At 39.4% G+C, this 19951-nt stretch overlaps 1 protein-coding gene across 1 annotated transcript in view; it reads left to right on the top strand.

The window, feature by feature from the left end:
* The window catches only part of plxna2 (plexin A2), a 267455-nt gene that overhangs the window by 165650 nt on the left and 81854 nt on the right, over positions 1 to 19951 (top strand). The window contains exons 9-12 of the mRNA XM_036590910.1: positions 5140 to 5254; positions 8570 to 8770; positions 10655 to 10751; positions 11606 to 11805. Of these exons, the coding sequence (XP_036446803.1) occupies positions 5140 to 5254; positions 8570 to 8770; positions 10655 to 10751; positions 11606 to 11805 (613 nt within the window). The remainder of the gene's footprint in view (positions 1 to 5139; positions 5255 to 8569; positions 8771 to 10654; positions 10752 to 11605; positions 11806 to 19951) is intronic.

Here is a 19951-nt window from a genome sequence, read left to right on the forward strand (position 1 = left end):
CATTGCAGCTCAGCAACCTTTAGCTGCACAGCAAACGTTGTGGAAGTGTTACGTAAAACGGATCGCAGTAAGCGTTTCAGACCCTAAGGGCTTTTGGTTTGTACTGAATAAGGTTGTCTTTGATGCCAAATTTAGTTTTGTACAGCTGAAGCCGACTGTGTAAGGAGACAACTGAGAGAACCCCCTAGCGGGGGTGCAGTAGATGGGCTATAAGGTTCTGGCTAGTTTGCTCACGTCCCTCCCACTGTGCACTTTGCCATGTCTGGCTTTGGCCCCTGCTGCTATAAAAATCACCCATTACAGCTAATACAGTCTGATTGCTTGACATTTCTCAAGTGTGAGAGCGAAAATATCTGAATTCCTAACACTAAGTGGACCAAGGGATCATGCCTGTGCCGGAACATTGCTTTTTCTCTCTGTTCAATTCCACCTCGTCTGTTTCGACGGAGCGATCAGAGCGTGGGGAGTCGGATGGAATCTCAGACCATAAAAGGACTAGATGACATGTACTGTGTAGGGAGAAAAAGGAGCACAAATATGTAGGACACTGAGGCATGTAAAACTAGGGCCAAACGTACAAATTTCGTGGCCAATGCCGATACCGATTTTGAAGAGCTACGTTGAAATTAAATTGGTTAATTATTATTATTATTATTATTATTATTATTATTATTATTATTTTATTTATATTTCGGATTTTATATAGTTAAACCATGCTTTACTGACATATAATTGTTGTGTCATAATTATCACATTTAGTTGTAAATAAACAACTGAAACTCACAGTCTTAAATAATATGGATATTGTAGCAAGGCAAGTGGAGCCACCCATAATTTTTTGTGGATTTGGTTTTTGTTAGTTGTTATAACCATGATGGTGTATTCACCAGTTTGGCTATTTTGCTGTGATTATAGTTAAATGGTGGGCGTGGGGGCTGTTTCTGTTGGGTTCCCCAGTGGCACAACCAAGGTTTTGTCTTATTGTCTGGAGATTGCAAGTTCAAATTCTGCAGATGCCATGATTATAAAAAATTAATATTATTTATCAGCACTTTAGTTGTAACACTTTTGTGGATACGAGTAAAACCGTGTATTAGACAAAAATACTGGCCAACTGATATATTGTACGAGCCCTAATAAAAACCTTAGGTTGTAAAAACCCCAGTGTTGCTGTGCTTGCTACACTAGTGACAGTGCCTTACTTATTACAGTACCACTACCTCACTAGAGGCACTGCTGTTTTGAGAATGCTGGGAATGATCCACCACCCAAATAATACCTGCTCTGTGGTGGCCCTGTGGGGGTTCTGACCTTTGAAGAACAAGTTAAAAAAGGCTAAGAAAGTATGCAGAGAATCAGATGTACTATAATCTGTAAATGTAAACTACACAGTGCACCTGTATGGCAAGTGGAGCTGATAAAATGGCGTGTAGAAACAGCGAGTGGCACTTAATGAAGTGGCCAGTTGGTAAATGTGTTAGTTTGTGCCCCGCCTCAGATGCAGTCTGTGGAAAGCAGATGCTCTTCCACGTAGGAGATGAAAGAGCCCGATTGGCTGGAAGCTCCAATGAGATGACGCAGGAAGTGGTGGGCACAGTAGGAGATGATTGGCTGGATCTTTAAGGGCTTCCCTCCCTCCATCTCCTCAGCTACATCTCCCTTTTTTCCCTCTTGCTCCCCTGCACCCATCTTATACCGTTTTCTCTCACAGTAGCATGTCCAACTAACATCCAGTGGATCTGGAACTAATCAAACAACCCCCTTGTATCCAGTCCCTTCAGTAATCCACCGAACACAAACGCGCATATCCTCTTGCCCTCCTTGTGTGTCTCACCAGCTGCCTCTCTGTGTCCATGCCTGAGGGGGATTATGGATAGGTGGGCAGTCTGGAGCAGAATGCTTCTTTCTGGGTGGCATGGCATTGCTTCTCATCTCATCTCGGCACTCTTTGACTTTGGCTAAGCGCTTGGCACACACTGCAGCATCCTCACCATCCACTGATCCCTCCCTCCTTCTCTTTCTCCCTCCTCTATTCCTCCTTTTCCCTCCCTAAATCCCTTAAATGGTTGCTCTGCTTGGTCCCGTGCAGGCTACTGGGGAGTGTGTGAGGTGTGTGATTAAGAACTCCACAGTGCAGGAGGCTCATCAGAGCACTCCCATCTAGAGCTCAGCTGGGTGTATCCAGACCCATGAGCCAGTAAGCAATGCTCATTTGGGTTCAGTCCTTGCCTGCCAGCCAATGGAGTGGTTCAGATCTCTTGCATTGATTAATGTTTAATCAAAAAGTGTTAGTCATACTTTCTTTGCTTCAGAATAACACTTGGCAGCCCAAGGTCAGTGCTCCTCCTACTTTATGGAATATCAAACAAATGAACCCTAGAATGCATGACAAACCCTTTAAAGATAGAGCTATTCCACCCTTACTAATGGTGCCTTCAAGTCCTCTTTGGAAGTTCCTACTTACAACTTTGTAGGGTGAAAGTACAACTTGATTTGTATTTGAGTTGTTTTGGTCAGAAAGAAGATAGACGCGCTGGGAATAATGGGTCTCCTTCACTATCTTCCTGTTTTTTCCTTAAATTGTTCTGAAAAAAGGTCTGAAGAAAAAGTCTCTGTTAGATTGCTGACGTGTTCTTAAACCGCAGAATTATTCACATATTTGTGCTCTTCAGTGTGTGTAGTTTCTGTTCTTACCTAAGAACAAATCCCAAATAAGAAAATATTGATGAATGTCAGAATTTTTGTGTAACCTTGTGTAAGTGGGTTTTAAGAAGAAATTTCTTCTTCTCTCCTTGGGAGTGCACAGGAAAATACAGCTAGCAGCAAATAGTTGAACATCTTGGCAAAAAAACCAGACACTTATAATGTCAAAAATATTTCCTGGAATGAGCGCATTCATGGGTAAATTCATGTTGTGCACTTGTGACATCCAGATCCAGCATAGGATTGGTTGTCAAATATTGTAAGGGATGGTTTTTTTTGCATTTTAGAAATCTGTGAAAAATTTATACTTATGTGAGCAATTTTATATATTTCAATTGCCTGCAGTGTGGGAGGGTCAGTTGATCTGACAGTTCATAAATATGCAATATAAGGTAGCTTATGATTCATTGTAGTCAGTTAGTTTATCTGTAATGTCCAAGATTACTCAAAATAAAGTGTAATTTCTGAACGGCAGTTAGGGGCAGTATACAAAAAAATGAAATGTTAGAGGTCATTTTATGCACTTTGCAGTGCCCAGTAAATGTTGGACTGAGGCAGAAGTATAAAGATGATCACATTCTTCCAGCTAATATAACATTTTGAGTAATTAGGAAAAATAGTTTGCTGGGCCTTTAAATGCTAAAATAATGACAATTTTTTTAAGGGAAAGAATTAAGAATATTTATGTAATACTTCAAGCTCTGACACTCTTTTATTATATAAATTTGATAAGATGCCCACAATATGGGCCCTTTAAACCAAACCACATGTAAATATTCTGTGGGAGTGTTATTGAATTAAACATTAGGAATTATGTTTTTCATTGGTTTGCAGCAAATAACAATAAGAAAGTAAAACAAACAATAAGAAGAAAAATAAAACTCGGCCACTTTGCCAGTTGTGGAAATTAATTTTTTGGCAAAACTTTTTCTTTAAACTCAGAGAAAAAACTGTGGAAGATTTCCCTGTCCTGTGTGCTATATGTATATGCACTGACTGTAACCTCTACTGGAGCTTTCTGAGTCATCGTTAGACAAACATACACACACAAACACACATACTCACACCTACCCTTTTGGCTGTTCTCTTTCTCCCTCCATGTAGGCTAACCTGCCGTTCTCTTCCTGTCTCCACATTGTCCACTCTAACAGAAGCCCATTTGTATGCTGTATGGGCTGAAGTAGAAATTCACTCTGCTTTAAAAAAGCACCACTGGCCACATTTACACAACCTCACGCTTCCCAGTGTTGCAAACCCATGATGAAAAAGGTGTCCTTCCAAACTCAGCACCCCTAACAGTGCTGTATACTGATGCTTCATACAGATCCATGCTTTGTTTTATTTGACCTCATAGCTCACTCCTTTAAAGGCAGTGGTTGTGCAGGTAGAAGGAAGGTAAAGAAGTGTTAGTGAGTACTAGAACTGAAGCTCACCTTTTGCAACTTTTGCCCTTCTGGCTGATGCCTACTAATTAAATTAGCAGGTTGTAGGCTGATGCCTACTGATTGTGTGTAATGTTAGATAAAGCTTATATGCGTTGTATGGAGAGGCTGATATATGGTTGGGCGGCTGATATTAGGGTTGTAAATTTGACCACAAAACACTGAAAAGTGAAATATACTTGAGTGAAGGTAAAGCAGTAGTAATGTTTAAAGATACATAAGTAATAGTAATACATTTAGAATCTCCTGACCTTTCTAACAAGTACTTTATAAGTGTACATGAAAATGTTAGGATTTAAAAGTATGTTTTCACTTTCACTTTCACAACATAATTATCTCGTTCTCATGTCTTACCAAGTTGTGGCCACGCATTATCTTTATTTATACGGGATGTCACCAGCAGGGCTCCATAAGTTTCTATCATTTGGCATTTGAGAACTGACCGTCATATTTGAAGATTTACAGCTGACAAACAACAGTAAAGCACTAGTTGAGTTAAAGTATTAAACTCTAAGGTTACCTAAATTTTTAGCTCTTTAAAACTGGGATTAGCATCTGTCATAAATATTTGATATCAGTCAAGCCCTAATGCATTGTATATGCGGTAGTCATGCATATTTTTCTACAGAACCCGGTCATGAATGGGCACATAAATGTATGTGAGATGGTCAGCCAAAGAAGCGCATTGCTTGAGAGTTTTGCATTAATAGAGTGATTGAATTGTATCCTGTAATTTGCAACTTCGCAAGGACACAGCAGAAGGTGTTTGGGATATATTGCCTTTATGAATATTTGAGCGCTTCCCCATGGAGCTGCAGTCCTCTAGAGCAGAGCAAAGGCTGTCTGCTCTTCTCACTTTTAGAGACATACACTTAAACTGCCCTCAGGTCAGAACGTATGGGTAACTTCTATCTGAGAATGAGCGAAAGGATTTTTGTTGGAATAATAAACAGAATTTCTTTGTTTTTATCTTTGTGTGTGTGTGTGTGTTTAGGTGTTTATCTTGTGTGACCAGTTCCTTCCGCTGCCACTGGTGCAAGTACCGAAACCTGTGCACACACGATCCTTCCAGTTGCTCTTTCCAGGAGGGACGGGTCAATGCTTCCGAGGTACACACAACACACATTCACAAATTATGCAGTTTTTCACTCCATTTTTTACCGTTGTGACATTTTGCCAAATAATCTCACATTTCAGTTACCCATGCAGACACATCTAATGGGAACAGAGAAAAAAAAAAAAAAGTTGAAAGCACATCTGATTGAGCGCATTCATGCAGAAATATAGTGGTGCTGTTTTGATGTGTGTAACTGTGTCTGTTGATTTTTTAGTTAATAAGCAATAAACGATTATATTGAAAATAATCCGCTTATTAAAAAATTATGAAAGTGCTATAAAGTACAGTATAAATTTGGAATGTGCTCCAGTGTTTTTTACCCTATTTTATGTCTGCTACGTCTATATAGTCAATTACTACGAACACAAAATTGTTGCAGTGGCAATCCATGACTGTTAGAGCTAGGCTTTCAGTTCGGGCCGTAAATGTCAAAAGTTAGTCGAAAAGGAGGAGAAGCATAATGCCAAATTCTGCTAGCTCACCTATGTGAATTTAATAGTATGTTTGCACAAAGCTAACAGTGATACCCCTGAACATATTTTGGCCATTCTAGATTAAATGCGGACATTTGAAGCTTATAAAAGGCATTCCATTTTTTGTTTGAAGTTTGTAACAGATACATTAACATATATCGTATATTACAGTCTTACAGATTACAGTGACTCTTTCGGTTAAGATTCCCTGGTCTAGAGTTGTTATTTTTTTCCATTTCTGAGTGAAACACATAGGACAAGCTACCACTCAAACAAAACTGTGCAGCGACAGATGAGCTGTTGTCTACATTTACATTTACAAGGTGGACCAACAACATAGTTGTGTCTAAAGGCTGCAGCAGTACTGAAGTGTCTGATCCACTTGTACTAGTACAACACACTCTGACACACCACCATGTCAGTGTCACTGCAGTGCTGGGAATGATCCACCACCTAAATAATACTTGCTCTGCTATCACAGAAATCAAGACTGTGAGGGTTCCCCACTGAATTTTTGCCACATTTCCTTGTACATACTGAATGAACAGAAAACCTGTTGATTTGAAATACAATTATAATGGAAGACAATGGGCAAATAATGAAGCAAGGGCCATTTTATATTGATTGCAAATGTGCTTTTTCTAAGTACAGGGAAACGCTTTCTTGCCTGTGATGATCAATTATACGATAGAGATGGAGCAGATAGACTTTGGCCTCAAAAATAACACTGGAGTATTCCTTTAATTAGCGAAGTGTAATTTAAGTTTTCTGTCACCTCTATTTTGAATAGGTTAAAGCGGTTTTAAGAACCAGAAAACAGAAAGTGCTTATTTCCCCTTTTGGCTGGGATAAATTATCATAATAACAATTCCTAGATACTAAATGGAATCTAGTGAATTGTAAGTAACAGTGCTGTTGTGCCTATTAGAACAGACATCAGTCCTGTTCCATATATCCATACTGTGCCTTTTGTTAGTTTTCACTGGACAGAGGTTGATTTCTCTCACGAATCTGTAAACTAGCTGGAGCCAGGGTTGTCAAACTTATGGTCTGCAGGCTGAGACAGACATGATCATAGTTTTTATCCATCCTGACAAATTCATCTAAAATCCATGTTCTAAATTAAAATCATCTCATGGACCGTAATGGTTTGTAAAATAATGATTAACACGACACTCAAGAATTGACCAGTCTCTGCCAAGAAACAGTCTCTAAGCACTACTTCTTCCAGCAAGTTGGGGAAAAACTCTGACATGACGTAACTCCTCAGAACAAACCTGCTGTGAGAATACTGATGGCGATGTATGACCATAATCACAGCTCAATGACAAAACTGTCAACAAGCTAGGTAACTGTATTTACTGACATCCATTTTAGTATGATGCCTGAGCATAAAAAACCTTACAGAACAATGTTAGATTAGCTAGCTATGTTAACTTTGTAAGATTAAATGGTGCTCAGATTTGTGATTAAAACAATTATATTTAGGAATTCAAATATCAATGCATGCAGTCCTTTACTGGAAGACCTCGTGAAAAAATGACGTACCCTCAGCATGTACCCTTGCTCTGACTAACTTTAGTCTGACCATCTAATCTGATTTGTAGGTTATATCTGTTTTTCAATGTATTCGTTTCAAATGTACCTTTGAGATAAATGATAAAATGATAAAACAAGCACGTTAATGAGGAGTTATTGATTTGTTATTTGGCTTGACCTTAAAGGAATGTAACATCACTGAGCTGGAGAACTGATAAAACTACTAGAGATCAGCAGTTTTAATTAATTATTTTTTTTTACAATTTTGATAACTAAGTGCTATGCCAAAACAGCCCGGTACGATAATATTAGGGCTGCAACTCAAAGCTAACAAAGTGTAAAAAAAATATTATTTAAAAGTTATTCATTACTGTAATCAAGTAATGAAGATGAAATGTTTTTTGGACTCAAAGTTTTGGTGTCAAAAGATAAATAAAAATATCTTCATTATTAGCAGTGTCACTGAGTCTGGCTGTGTGAGTTTGTTTGTGTGTTTGTGTGTGTGTTCATGTGTGTGTGTGTGCAGTGGAGAAGACTATTCTTGGTATCAGCTGCTAATTACTCATGGGGAGGGGGTGAGCAAGTGTGTTTACCACTTGACAGGGTATAACGTAGCACATCGATCAACTGCACACCTGCAAGCACTCAAACACATACACAATCATGCACGCACACACACTTGCCGATGCTCCAGTGAGACCTCCCATTGCACACACTTTCCACAGCAGTGCTATTATTGGCATGCCCTTCCCTTGAGTGTTGTGATGCAGTAGATTTGAACAGTGATGAAGTGGCTTGCTGCTCTGACCCGTATACACAGAGCCACTGGCTACAAGAGCTGAGCAGGTCAGTAACACAGAGAAAAGCTTTGGAAATGGGGCAGTGGAGAAACAAACATGCACACACATACATGTGCATACTAGGGCTGTGCATCAGGGCAGTCGAATTGGATATGGTAAATGATTGACAAGTAACCTAATGCTGATACTTGACCTAGGATAATCCCCCATGTTAGAAAGGTGGTCAGCTCACCACCTGACAGGGTATAATGTACCACATCGATGAGCTAAATCAATCAGTTACTCGACTAGACTTTTCACACAGACTAGTCGAATAATAGAGAGCTGGAAATGCCTAAAAGGTGCAGATACATAGTCACCTGAATGGTGATGTAATCAATAATGTAATCCTGTCTAACCTGTCTAAACTACCCAACCCTGAGCTTTCAGAGTGTCATCTGTCAGCTATAAGTGTGGTGTTTTCACGTTTACTTTTTCCCTTGTTTGTGCTGTTAGGACTGTCCTCAGCTGGTGCGCTCTGAGGAGATTCTGATCCCGGCAGGTGAGGTGAAGCCCATCACCCTGAAGGCCCGGAACCTTCCACAACCTCAGTCTGGCCAGCGCGGCTATGAGTGTGTCCTGCACATCCAGGGGGTCAGCCACAGAGTCACAGCGCTCCGCTTCAACAGTTCCAGCGTGCAATGCCAGAACAGCTCGGTATGACTCACAAACACGCACAATATTAGGGCTGCCACAGTGAGTTGACAAAGTGAAAAAATGTCAAAGTAAATTTTTATTGTCAGTGCACGTACTTCAAAGCAAATGATAGACACAGTCATTCCAACACTACAGGAAGTGTTGGAGCAGTGAGGCTTCTGTTGTATCATTACACCATAAAAGAAGAAACTGAGTGTCTAACTTTGAAAGATGGTGGCAGGAAAGCAAGATACAAAACCCAGAATGCTCAAAGAGTAGAAGTTTTCCACCCACAACAGTAACATCATGGTACGTTAAAGCACATACAAACCAGAGATAGTATTTCACAGCAGCACGCTGATGATGTGTGAAGTTTAAAACCAAAGCACTCGTGTTACAGCACATTTCTACTAGATAGATCAAGGGGAATAGTTTGGCAGAAAAAAATTACAGAGTCTTCCACTTAACTTAAATGTAGTCGATCAGCTGAGAAATGTTTGAAGTCCAGATTTTGCTTCTTTAGTTTAGAACCGGAGCAGCGAGGTTTCTAACACACAGTAGAACACAACAGTCACCCAAATAGCCCAAATCGTTTTCCAAAAAAAAGGTCCAAAACTTTTCTCAACTCATCCAAACCGCATCCAGGTCATATTTGACGGACTTGTTGATGTGTTTTAGGACACAGTATAACTTACTGGGAACTGTAAAAAAAAAACAGGTCTCAAAACAGGTCTCTAAAAGTTGAGAGAAGTTTCGGTGAAGTATTTTTATGGAAACAGTTTGTCCTATTTGAGTGGTAAGGTCAGCCTCACAATTCCAGTTCAAAACTAAAGAAGCAAAATTTGGACACCTAACATGTCTTGGCTGATGAACTACATTTGTGATAATTGGACTTTTTAATTTTTTTATTTTTCCCAATTTCTCTCCAATTTAGTCATATCCAATTACAACTAGTTAGGACTCCCCCAGTCACATGATACCACCAGCACTAGGAGGGCGAAGGCTAGCACAGACTTCCTCCGAGACCTGCGAATCCAGCTACCACATCTTTTTCAAACTGCCACACACGCAACGTCATTGGACAGCCAAATGTGTTCGGAGGAAAGCGACAACTGCCAGATCTGGGTGATGGGGGGAGAGGCAAGGCCATCTTTCCCACCCAGAGAGCAAGGCCAACTGTACTCTCTTGGACTCCTGGCCACCGATGGCTGTAGCATCACCAGGGATCGAACTCGTGATCTCCTGATAATAGGGCCAAAGCTTAGATGGTTGTGCCACTCAGAAGTAATAATTGGAAATGTAACTATACTCTTCATGTAATTAAAAAAATAGTCAATAAGTTGGCTGCTTTTAGATGTATGCATTATAAAATATCGCTAGTGACAGCCTGCACAGCGCTGCACTGCATACAGACAGCTAAAGACTTGCACATTCTTACTGCACCTAACATAAACTGACATTATAATTATTCTTGGCAAACATTCGGTAGTTCGTTTGTCCTTCCTCTGTCGCTATGACTAATAATATTTTGTCATTAAGATAAACATTAAGAGAACATCTTATGTCATTAAGATTAACTGCTTTTTGGGGCATGGCCTAAGGCTGTGTTACCTTTATGACTGCTGAAGTGTCATAATACCCCCCAAAATACACACACACACACTCACTCCCACACTCTCTAGCAATCACATAGTGCTCGCTGCACAGTGAGTTGTGGGTGGTGAGTTATCTTGTGAAGAGTGTATGAAGTCTTCCCTGGCTGAGAGACCCATGATGCAAGTCCATAGTAATAAAAGCAGTGTAGCACAGTGAGACCACTGCTCACTCCAAAATTTCCCTTGTTCCAACCTCATTCCTTCCTCCCTCCCTCTGTCTCTCTCTCTCTCTCTCTGTTTCTCTCTGCAGTACCTTTATGAGGGGATGAGGATTAGTGAGCTGCCGGTGGATTTCTCGGTGGTGTGGAACGGCAACTTTATTATTGATAATCCTGAGAACATCCAAGGTAACCCAGCCAACAGAACTCCACTTCCAACTGTGCCTTTTTTCGAAGCATAGAACACACAGACACAAATAAACACACATATACATAAACCATTTGTCTTTTTTAAAGCTGGATGCTGTGAGTCCTGCCACAACCAGCACAAACTGACATCTTTAAATTTGTGTTAAAAAACCTTGTTGAGGTTTTAGGAGACATGGGAAAAGTGTGCAAGAAAGAAAAAAGAGCTTCCACATATTAATAGTGTTTTTTGGTAATAACTCAAGGGGCCACCGGTCAACTCCACAGCATATACATAAAAACTGGATATGTCTTGAGTTGGCACCAAATTTTATTCTCAATATAATTGTGTCCAGTTTCACCCACTAACTAGGTCTCTGTCTTTTGCTAGGCTATTAGGGTAATGGCTAACATGTGCTTCCTCTGAAACATGTGAAGCATCTTTTCAAACTGGCACTAATGCAACATCACTGGACAGCTAATGTGCTAGAATGAGAAGGCTAACTGACAATTCTGTTGTGTCAGCTAGCAGACAGCCACATTGACTAGCATTGTGCTAAGTGATGGCGGAGATGGAGGGCCATCCTACTCACCCAGAGAGAGCGAGGCCAGTAATACTGTCTTGGACAATGAATTACTGTGGCATCACCAGGGGTCAAACTTGCAATCACCTAATGAAACTGGCTATTTCTTGATATCTGGCCATTTCAGGTTCTTGCTATGTGGTGTACAGCTTTGTCTACATCAGTCCAAAATATATAGCGTAGACATATATGAGTTTGACACATTTTGGTTTGTTGATCTCTGCCGTGTTGTGCTTATTGAACCTGGTAATTCAATCCTCTTGTGTTCCACAGTGCACCTGTACAAGTGTGGCGCTCAAAGAGACAGCTGCGGCATGTGTCTAAAGGCTGAGAGGAAGTTCCAGTGTGGCTGGTGCAGTATGGAGGGCCGCTGCACTCTGCGCCACCACTGCCCTATGTCCAACCCATACACCAGCCGCTGGCTCAACCTGGCCACTACCAACGTCAAGTGCACCAACCCACGCATCACTGAGGTGAGGAAAAAGAATTTTCTCCTTGCCCAGAATGTAGCCTAGAAATGTTTGGTGTCCAAAGTTTACATCTTTAGTTGTACTGGAGGCTAATGAAGCCAACAAGTAGAAGCATATATATCACACACTTTAGAATCATACAAACTTCATGCCTAAATCTTTACACACTTGCCTTAGGCCGAACATGTACAGTCAAATTGACTTTTTTAGTTACAAAGATTGCAATCAGATGGCGATCAGATGGCAATCTGATAACTTTCCTTTGCTAGAAACTTCCTACATTTGCCTCGTAACTCCAGTACAAAACTAAGGCTTGCTTTACATGGCAGAACTTTGCTTTATGTGCAACTTTAGTTTGCTTGAAACATACACGAGACGCAGTTTCACGAGTTGTAGAATGTGAAGCATCCTGCATTTGAAACTAAGCTGCAGCAGTTGAAAGCATCTTTTATAGTTTTTTAAGTTTATAAAGCCAAACAAAATACAGATATCCCATCATGTGATCATTTCAAATGGCGTAATTTCATACAGTTGATTTCACTCAACTAATTAGTTAATGTATGAAGCTAATGTTTCTGTAAACTAGCCAGCTAACAGTAACAGCTGCTGAAATGGCTGCTTGTTCCATTGTTTATTCTTCTTTGTTAGCCTGCTTCTATTTTGATCTATATAGCTAGATTACATATTTTTCCTCTCTTGATGCCCCTCAATTTTACATAGAGCTGAGATTCGTTTGGAATCCGTATGATGAAAATTATTACAGAAGGGGAGACCGAAGTGCACTCCTTGATAAACTTGCAAGACATTGAATACAACCGTAATGGCTACACAGACATTAATTTTTTAAAGGTTTAACATACACAGAACAGATAAAAAGCTGAAATATATTGGAAAATACCTTAAATAGATGCAGTAGTATGCAAGAACTTTGAACACCTCCAGTCAAATTACACATTTTGTTGAGTTTCTAAGGAAAAATAAGTTAACCAAGGGAACAAACTTAAATATGACATTTTCCTGCAAATTTACATGTACCATACTGGAAAAAAGCAAAACATAAATGACATGCACAGGCCACAATTTGTTTTATTTTTTCCAAAAAAATAAAGAGAAAAAAAGGAAACATTTAACTGTGCATTAGAATGTACAGAAGTATGTTCTCTGAGGATTTGTGCCTATTTTTGTGCCTACTGGGAGGCCAAAATATGACTATGGATAGATAAAATATGTATAGATATAGATGTAAAAAAAGATTGCCAATGGCAGCTGAAAAAATGCCACAGTGTACAAATATAAATAACACATCACAGATGACTTTATATACAGAGAACTGTACAATGTGTCACAAAATTCAAGCTGCTGATTTGGTTCATTGGTGGAGCAATAGCATGTGTTGCAACTTACACATGTACATGCGTCATGTAACTGCCAAGATATGTTGCATGCAACTCACAACATGCATCTGTTTGTAAAGCCAGCCTAAAGAAGCGAACTACAGATACTTGCACAGAAAAGAAATAATATTTTTTTCGGCAAGACTATACCACGCATTGTACTTTTTTCATGCATGCTGTTGATATATCTATTGGTATAGGTCGTGTATATAATGCAGTTTGAAGCAAAATACAACAACCTCTTTGTGATCGTCATTCACCCTGAGGGGGGATCGTAGCCTCTCAGGGCAGTGGAGAGCAGCTGGTGTTTTATTTCATTGAGAGGTCTAAGTATGTGTGTGTCTTGGTGCCTGTGTGTGTGTGTGTGTGTGTGTTTGAGAAGACAGACATAGTGTGCGTTCACCTTCAGTCTAACTGCAAGGGCAAGAAGTTCTGGCCAGCGCACTGGGGTGCAGTCACCGGCCTCAAGACCGCAGCAGCGAAACTCTATCCTTGTGTGAAGACATTTCTTGTATTGTAGATGTCAAATGAATCACACTATAAATCTCTCTGAATCCTTTCTGTGATGCAGCTCTTACTCAAGCATGTCTGCATCAATTCAGCATATACATATATATAGTACAGACCTGAAGAAGGGCACAATCCACATTCACTTACGCACATACTCAGGGCTGTAGTAAAGATGTAGCCCTGCTCACGTTACAGCCTGTGGTTTGACAGAGCTGAGCTTATTGATGCAGCTATTCTGAAGCTGAGGGCAGAAAGAGGAGCTCTATTCTACTCTCACTGGGGCTGAAGCACTGTGTGTGTGTGTCTCTCAGCATGTGTGTGTGTTCAGGGAGAGAGTAAGACATGGTGTATAATTAGTGTGTGTAACGCATGGCTGGGCTGTGTTTTGGGTCTGGCCCAGTGCAGAATCTGCACATTGACTCATTGGCTACTCCCGTCCAGCATGACACGCGATCCGGCCCCGTGCACACTAGCCAATTAAAAAGTAAAGTCAACGACTCCGCTAATTGATTTACTATAGTGCCTTTTTTGAGTGAGGGAGGCTAGCTGTCAGGGCTAAGCTAAAAGCTATGATGCAGATTTCATTTCAGTGTGGAAGGATAAGTAAAGGTGACTCTGTAACAGCTATAGTGAAGTGGAATCAGTGACGGGATAGATTTTTTTTAGTTTTTATAAGGGGCAGTTCACTATGCCAACCATCTCACTATCCCCATCACGTGCATGAAATTTTTAGCTCACGATTAATTACCGTATAAATAATTGCGATTAATTGTCTTTTCCTGTTCATTGTTTGCAACTATTAAAGTACAAGCCTAAAGTGGAAATTGACTGATTAGTTGTCTTGCTTCCTAGCTGTCAATACTTTGTAGCTAATACTGGTTTGGAAAATGATTTCAGCCAGCTTAAATAATTGGAATCATCTCAAATAACTGTGATCATCACAAATAATTGTGGTTTGGTAATTATGTAATAATTGTGCCAGGCCTAGTCCCTCCCTGAATAAAATTCATATACAAATCAGTGCACTTTGCAAAATACTTTTTACTAGGGGTGCGGGAAAAAAACGATTGTTAGATGCATTGCAATGCGGACGTGAACGATTCTGAATCGATTAACAAATGTCAAAAATCAGTGTTCTTACTTTGCTCTGCTTTAAGCTTTAACTAGTCATAGCCACTTTCCTCACATCTCCGCCAGAAAACGTTTCCTTAAAAGTAGACCAGTTTCTTGTAAAATGTTTCTCATCGTTCGACTGTTTATGAGGCTGAAGTCGCTTCTCATTCTCCAGCTTCTTGTTTGAATTTTCCTGTGGACCGGGAAAATTCTAAAGAGAAGCGACTTCATCTTTGCGACTTTTAGTGTTTGACAGTCTCTCGTTGCAGATTTAACGTACCAGGAAACCAATTGTAGTGCTTATAAATGCAAATAAGTCCATGCGTCTCCAAATGTTCGTCTTAATTCTGTGCCTTTTTGTTCGCTACTAGCCAGGCGAGACTTCGTTGCTAAGTGACCTGTCTCGAAGATATTTTACTCACACAGAGATCCCACCACTCTCTACAATGAGACCAAAAACGAAGTTATAAAATCACTAAAGAAAACGAGTAGAATAGCTGTAATGTGCTCCATGGACATCTATTACCACTGGATCTTGCGTCTCATGTGCTCCAAACAGCAGTGAAATGAGAGCCGTCCAGTTCACTTGCCACATCACTTCCATTTGATTTAATAATAAAAGATATTGGAAGTAAATGCATTATGGATCATTACAAATACTTTGCTTTAAAACTACGAAGTCCTCAGACAGCAGGAGAATAGAAATCCTGTATAGCAAAAAAAGATGCATCAAGATGCATCAATAATCGTTTTATAATCGCATCGCAGCCCTCTGAATCGTAATCGTAATCGAATCGTGACGTGCCTAGAGATTCCCACCCCTACTTTTTACACTTTAAACATTTTAGTTACAGTACTAAATCTGAGATTACAAAATTGAACTCAACACCAAAGCAAATAATTAGCAAAGTGAGCAATACTGTCATTAAAGTATTTTGTCAACATCTTTTCAGTCGTCCATCTGTTTCTTATTGGCAGACAGGCTAACTTATTTACACTTGCAGTTTTGAGTTGTAGTGATGGTGACTAGTGTTGTACTTGGATCTGGAAATTATTGGTCAGGGTAAGAAGTATTTGAAAATTTCACTCGCAAGTCACTGGAAACATAAAATAAAAAACGCAGAAACCTTTAATTCTGCTGTCATTTTGCCTGTCTTCTGGTAAAAAGCAAGCTTGTGTTAGCCTAATGTGCAGCTAATATGTTCAGTGATACACATTGGACAGTAGGCTACTAAGTTAGCGTCATGCAAAGATATATTCAACTCCTTTCAGTATTATGAATGGCTTTGGAGAAAAAGCATCAGGCTAGGCAACTATAAACTCTAAGATGGTAAAGTCCATATAACATTGATAATTCTGTTCTTTCTCACTATTTGTGGACAAATCAAAGCTGTACACTACAGTACACTACAAGCAGCTTTTACTGATCTGCACTTTGAACCTGGTTTTACTGTTTACCATGGTTAAATAACGGTCTTAACTACAACATTAGTGGTGACATATTTTTGTATAACATACTGATTGTTTTATTTTTCGAATTGTGTTAACTTGCAAAGCTTGTTCATCTGAGGGCGAAGTGATGCCCCAAGTGTTTTAATAGCATGATAGTGTCATTCATTCTCATTGATTCATTCATGTTGATGTATTACATTTATGACACTTCACTTTTGGGGGCATGTCTTGCCTCTGAACTGAGCAAAAATCTTTAATATAGGGACGTTATTGCTCTTTGCCTGCAGTTATTTCTGACATTGATCTGTGTGCGTGTGTCTGTGTGTTTGGTGTGTGTTCATGTCTGTGTTTGATCTGTACTATGCTTTCATTTTATTCCACATACACTCTGGAACGCTTGCTTGGGCACCAGAAAAAGACAGACAGAGAGAGAGAGAGAGACAGTAAACAACAAAAAAAAAGAGAACAAAAAAGATAAAATGTGCAGTCACAGCAGCAATGGAAAGGGTTAGAGGGTGTGAGAGACCCCAGGGTGAGACAGTGGTCAGGAAAAAGCGCAGAATGATTTAAGCCTTACTGATATATTCAGAGACTTTTTATTTGTCCCCTTTAAAGGGCGTGTATCGTATTATTTAGTTTTTAAAATAAAAATATATGCTGTAGTATTAAATTGTTAAAGTTTCACAGTGTACCTTTCACTCCCCAGTATGTACTGTCTATTAATGGAAACTAAGCTGCAAAGACAGCATATTTCACTGCTTCACAACATAATTCACTGTTTTTGTGATGAAAACCAACACATTTACATATATCTACCTATTCCGGTTACAGCAGTTTAGCCCCACCCATTTATATTGAAGCTGTAAGCATTCAAGCCACACTGCTTCTTGAATGGGGTATAATACAGAGCAGCTAATCAGAGTAGAGTTAATTTGCATATCATCTCTGTCCAAAGAAAGAAATCCCCATATTTGTGATTTTTAGCAGATGCCGTTTACATTGTGTAAACATGTCTTGATTAAAGGACCAATAGAAAGGCTCCAAAATTACATGGAGTAAAATCTCTTTACATTAACTTCTTAAAAGTTAAAAAGTGAAGTGAAGGTTAAAAGTGAAGAAGGTTTTTGCCCTCTCCTATAAGGTTACCATGTTGCAGATACTTGTTTTTCTTTGGACAGCAACAATATGTGTCTTCCTGTTCATATGTCTCCTAGCTGAAAATTGTAGTTTGTGACAAACAGATTAAATGTCTATGAATTTTTGACTTTGTATCATGATGGATCATGTTCTTCACATATCAAAATAAATGCAATAGCATTGAGAAATCTTGTTCATAATGTTCAAAAATAGATTAAAAGGCAGAAATAGACTTTTTTGCTTTATACTAAAGGGTTAGCAGAAGTTATAGACAACTTTTTCTAGTTTTCTGGTGTCCAAGCTGATATCAGTAATATTGAAAAGGCTTTATTGTGTTTTCACCAAAGACAACCTCCCACATATTTGTCTCACAGAAAAATCCACAGCATGTGAATACACACCTTCAGTTCCTCTGTACATTTACTTCCTTTACTGAATTCACACACGCGTGTACACACAAATCCACAACACAAAGAACAGCAGCGGCTCTTTCAAAGCAACATTAGTCAGGGAAAAAACTCTCCCTCGATTCATTTTTAATGCGCTTTCTTTTTATGATTGTCTGAAATCCCAATCCTTATCTGGCTCTCAGGCTTCAGAGTTTTCCTCAAGAGTTACAGCTCCCCTCACGGCTTTTTTTGTTCTTAATTGTGTTTTTGTTTACGGCTGCCGAGACCAAACTCAACATTCATAAGCTGATTTGTATACATACATAGATATTAGTGGAGCTGCCTCCGAGAGGATGAATGTCATGAATAATTAATGCTTCCGTTAAGAACGTGCCATCCCTCCTCCGAAGAAGCCCCATTAATATTGAAGAAGCTTAAGGCCTCGTTAAAAGGAGAGGGACGGGCATCAAATGAAGCTGGGAATAAAACAGGCACTTGAAAGGCATGCTGGGAGAGCTGGGGTCGGCGTTGTTCATTTGCAGCAGACAGCTTCCGCCCTGCTGCATGTTACTGAGTCATGGAAAGAGTTGATTACTCTCTGCGCTTAGTGCTCTGTACAATATACTAAAAAGGAAATATATGAGTATAAATGATTTAATAGTAAACCCTGCATATTAAATCTAAAAATATCTCTTATGAGTGAGTGATCAGGGAACTGTTTGGAAGGGAAATTTTTAGATTAAGCATACACTGGCAGTCAAAAGCTTGGTGACGCCTAACTTTTTAAAAATGATAAAATGTTTAGTGACTGAGCAGGGTTTCTTTACTGGCTTGCAATAACTTAACTTTTATCATGCTACAAGCATTTGGGAGATGTGTTTATCCAGGGTGACTTAAAGTGTAATCATTTTACAGAGGTAGACCTTTCTATTGTTTGGATTATTGCCCAAGGACTCTTATTGGTATAGCTTGGTGTTGACAACAGAAAACCTCACTATACCCCTTGGAGGGCGGCAGTGTTACCCATTATGCTGTACCAACCATTTAAATGTATTTTTACACCAAACCTTTTTGTTTCATAGCCTAAATGTTTTACCTTTTGTGGCGCCCAGATTTAAACTGAAAACCTCTTGATCTGTGATCAGATGCACTGAGCTACACTCGTATATAATCAAGGACATTTACTATGTAACTTAACACAATAAATAAAAAGCTGTTTAGATCTTGCTATTTTTGCCAAAACTAAAAGAACAGCCAACAAAAGTCCTGCCTTAAAAGCCATTGTCCAGGAGCAAAAAAATTCAGTCTTGGTTGCTTGTTTTTGTTTATTGGCAGCTTTTTTCAGTTTTTCTTTCAGTGTGTCCTGAATTTCAGTTTCACATTTCAGTTTGCAACACTTTTGATAAACATACCAACACTTTGGTGAAGCTGAGTAGTGTAAAATATACAAAAAAATGCTAATATACTGTACATTCAAAACACTTGCTTCAATATCTGGCCATTGGCTTCTGTTCTAAGTGGTTTCAGGTCAGCAAGTTTTCTTTTTACAGGGAAATTATCTGTGATTGCTGCAGATGGAGATTAGGCTGAAAAATATTGCAGTATGTCTTTCAATGAAAAGTAGGAGTAAAAATAATACATTATCCCGAAATCTTTAATGGGCAGTGTATTTCAGTGTATGGCAAATGCTAGATTTTCAAAAGCTAATTTAATGTATTCGTGAGATACCTGCCTCATCCTGCCTTTAAAGCACCCATATGGACACTCTTCATTTGACCTTACAGTGCATGAACCCTAACAACCTGGCTTAATTTAGTAACTACCTTGCGCACCCCTGCACTTTCTCAAAGACTTCCAACTTCAGAAATGCTGATGTAGGATGACTTCTACTTGCACATGCATGCTTAAACTGCATACCCAACTCTCTCTCACACATATAGATTGCTCTCAGGAAGAAAAGAAGTCCACTTTGAAATGAAAATAAATAAATCATATTTCCCTGATTGAAGCACAGCTCCCCTCACAGCCACAAACATAGCATTACTGTGACAATGCTGTCCCGCATGGACTTGTGAGTCTATTTGCAGGCAAGTATTAAGTCAAACTCGCTCATCCAAAAAAACCCTTGCTCCCAAAACAGAATGCCTCTCTTAC

The sequence above is a fragment of the Colossoma macropomum genome, unplaced genomic scaffold (genome assembly GCF_904425465.1).
Source record: "Colossoma macropomum unplaced genomic scaffold, Colossoma_macropomum, whole genome shotgun sequence".
In the NCBI taxonomy this organism is placed as follows: domain Eukaryota; kingdom Metazoa; phylum Chordata; class Actinopteri; order Characiformes; family Serrasalmidae; genus Colossoma; species Colossoma macropomum.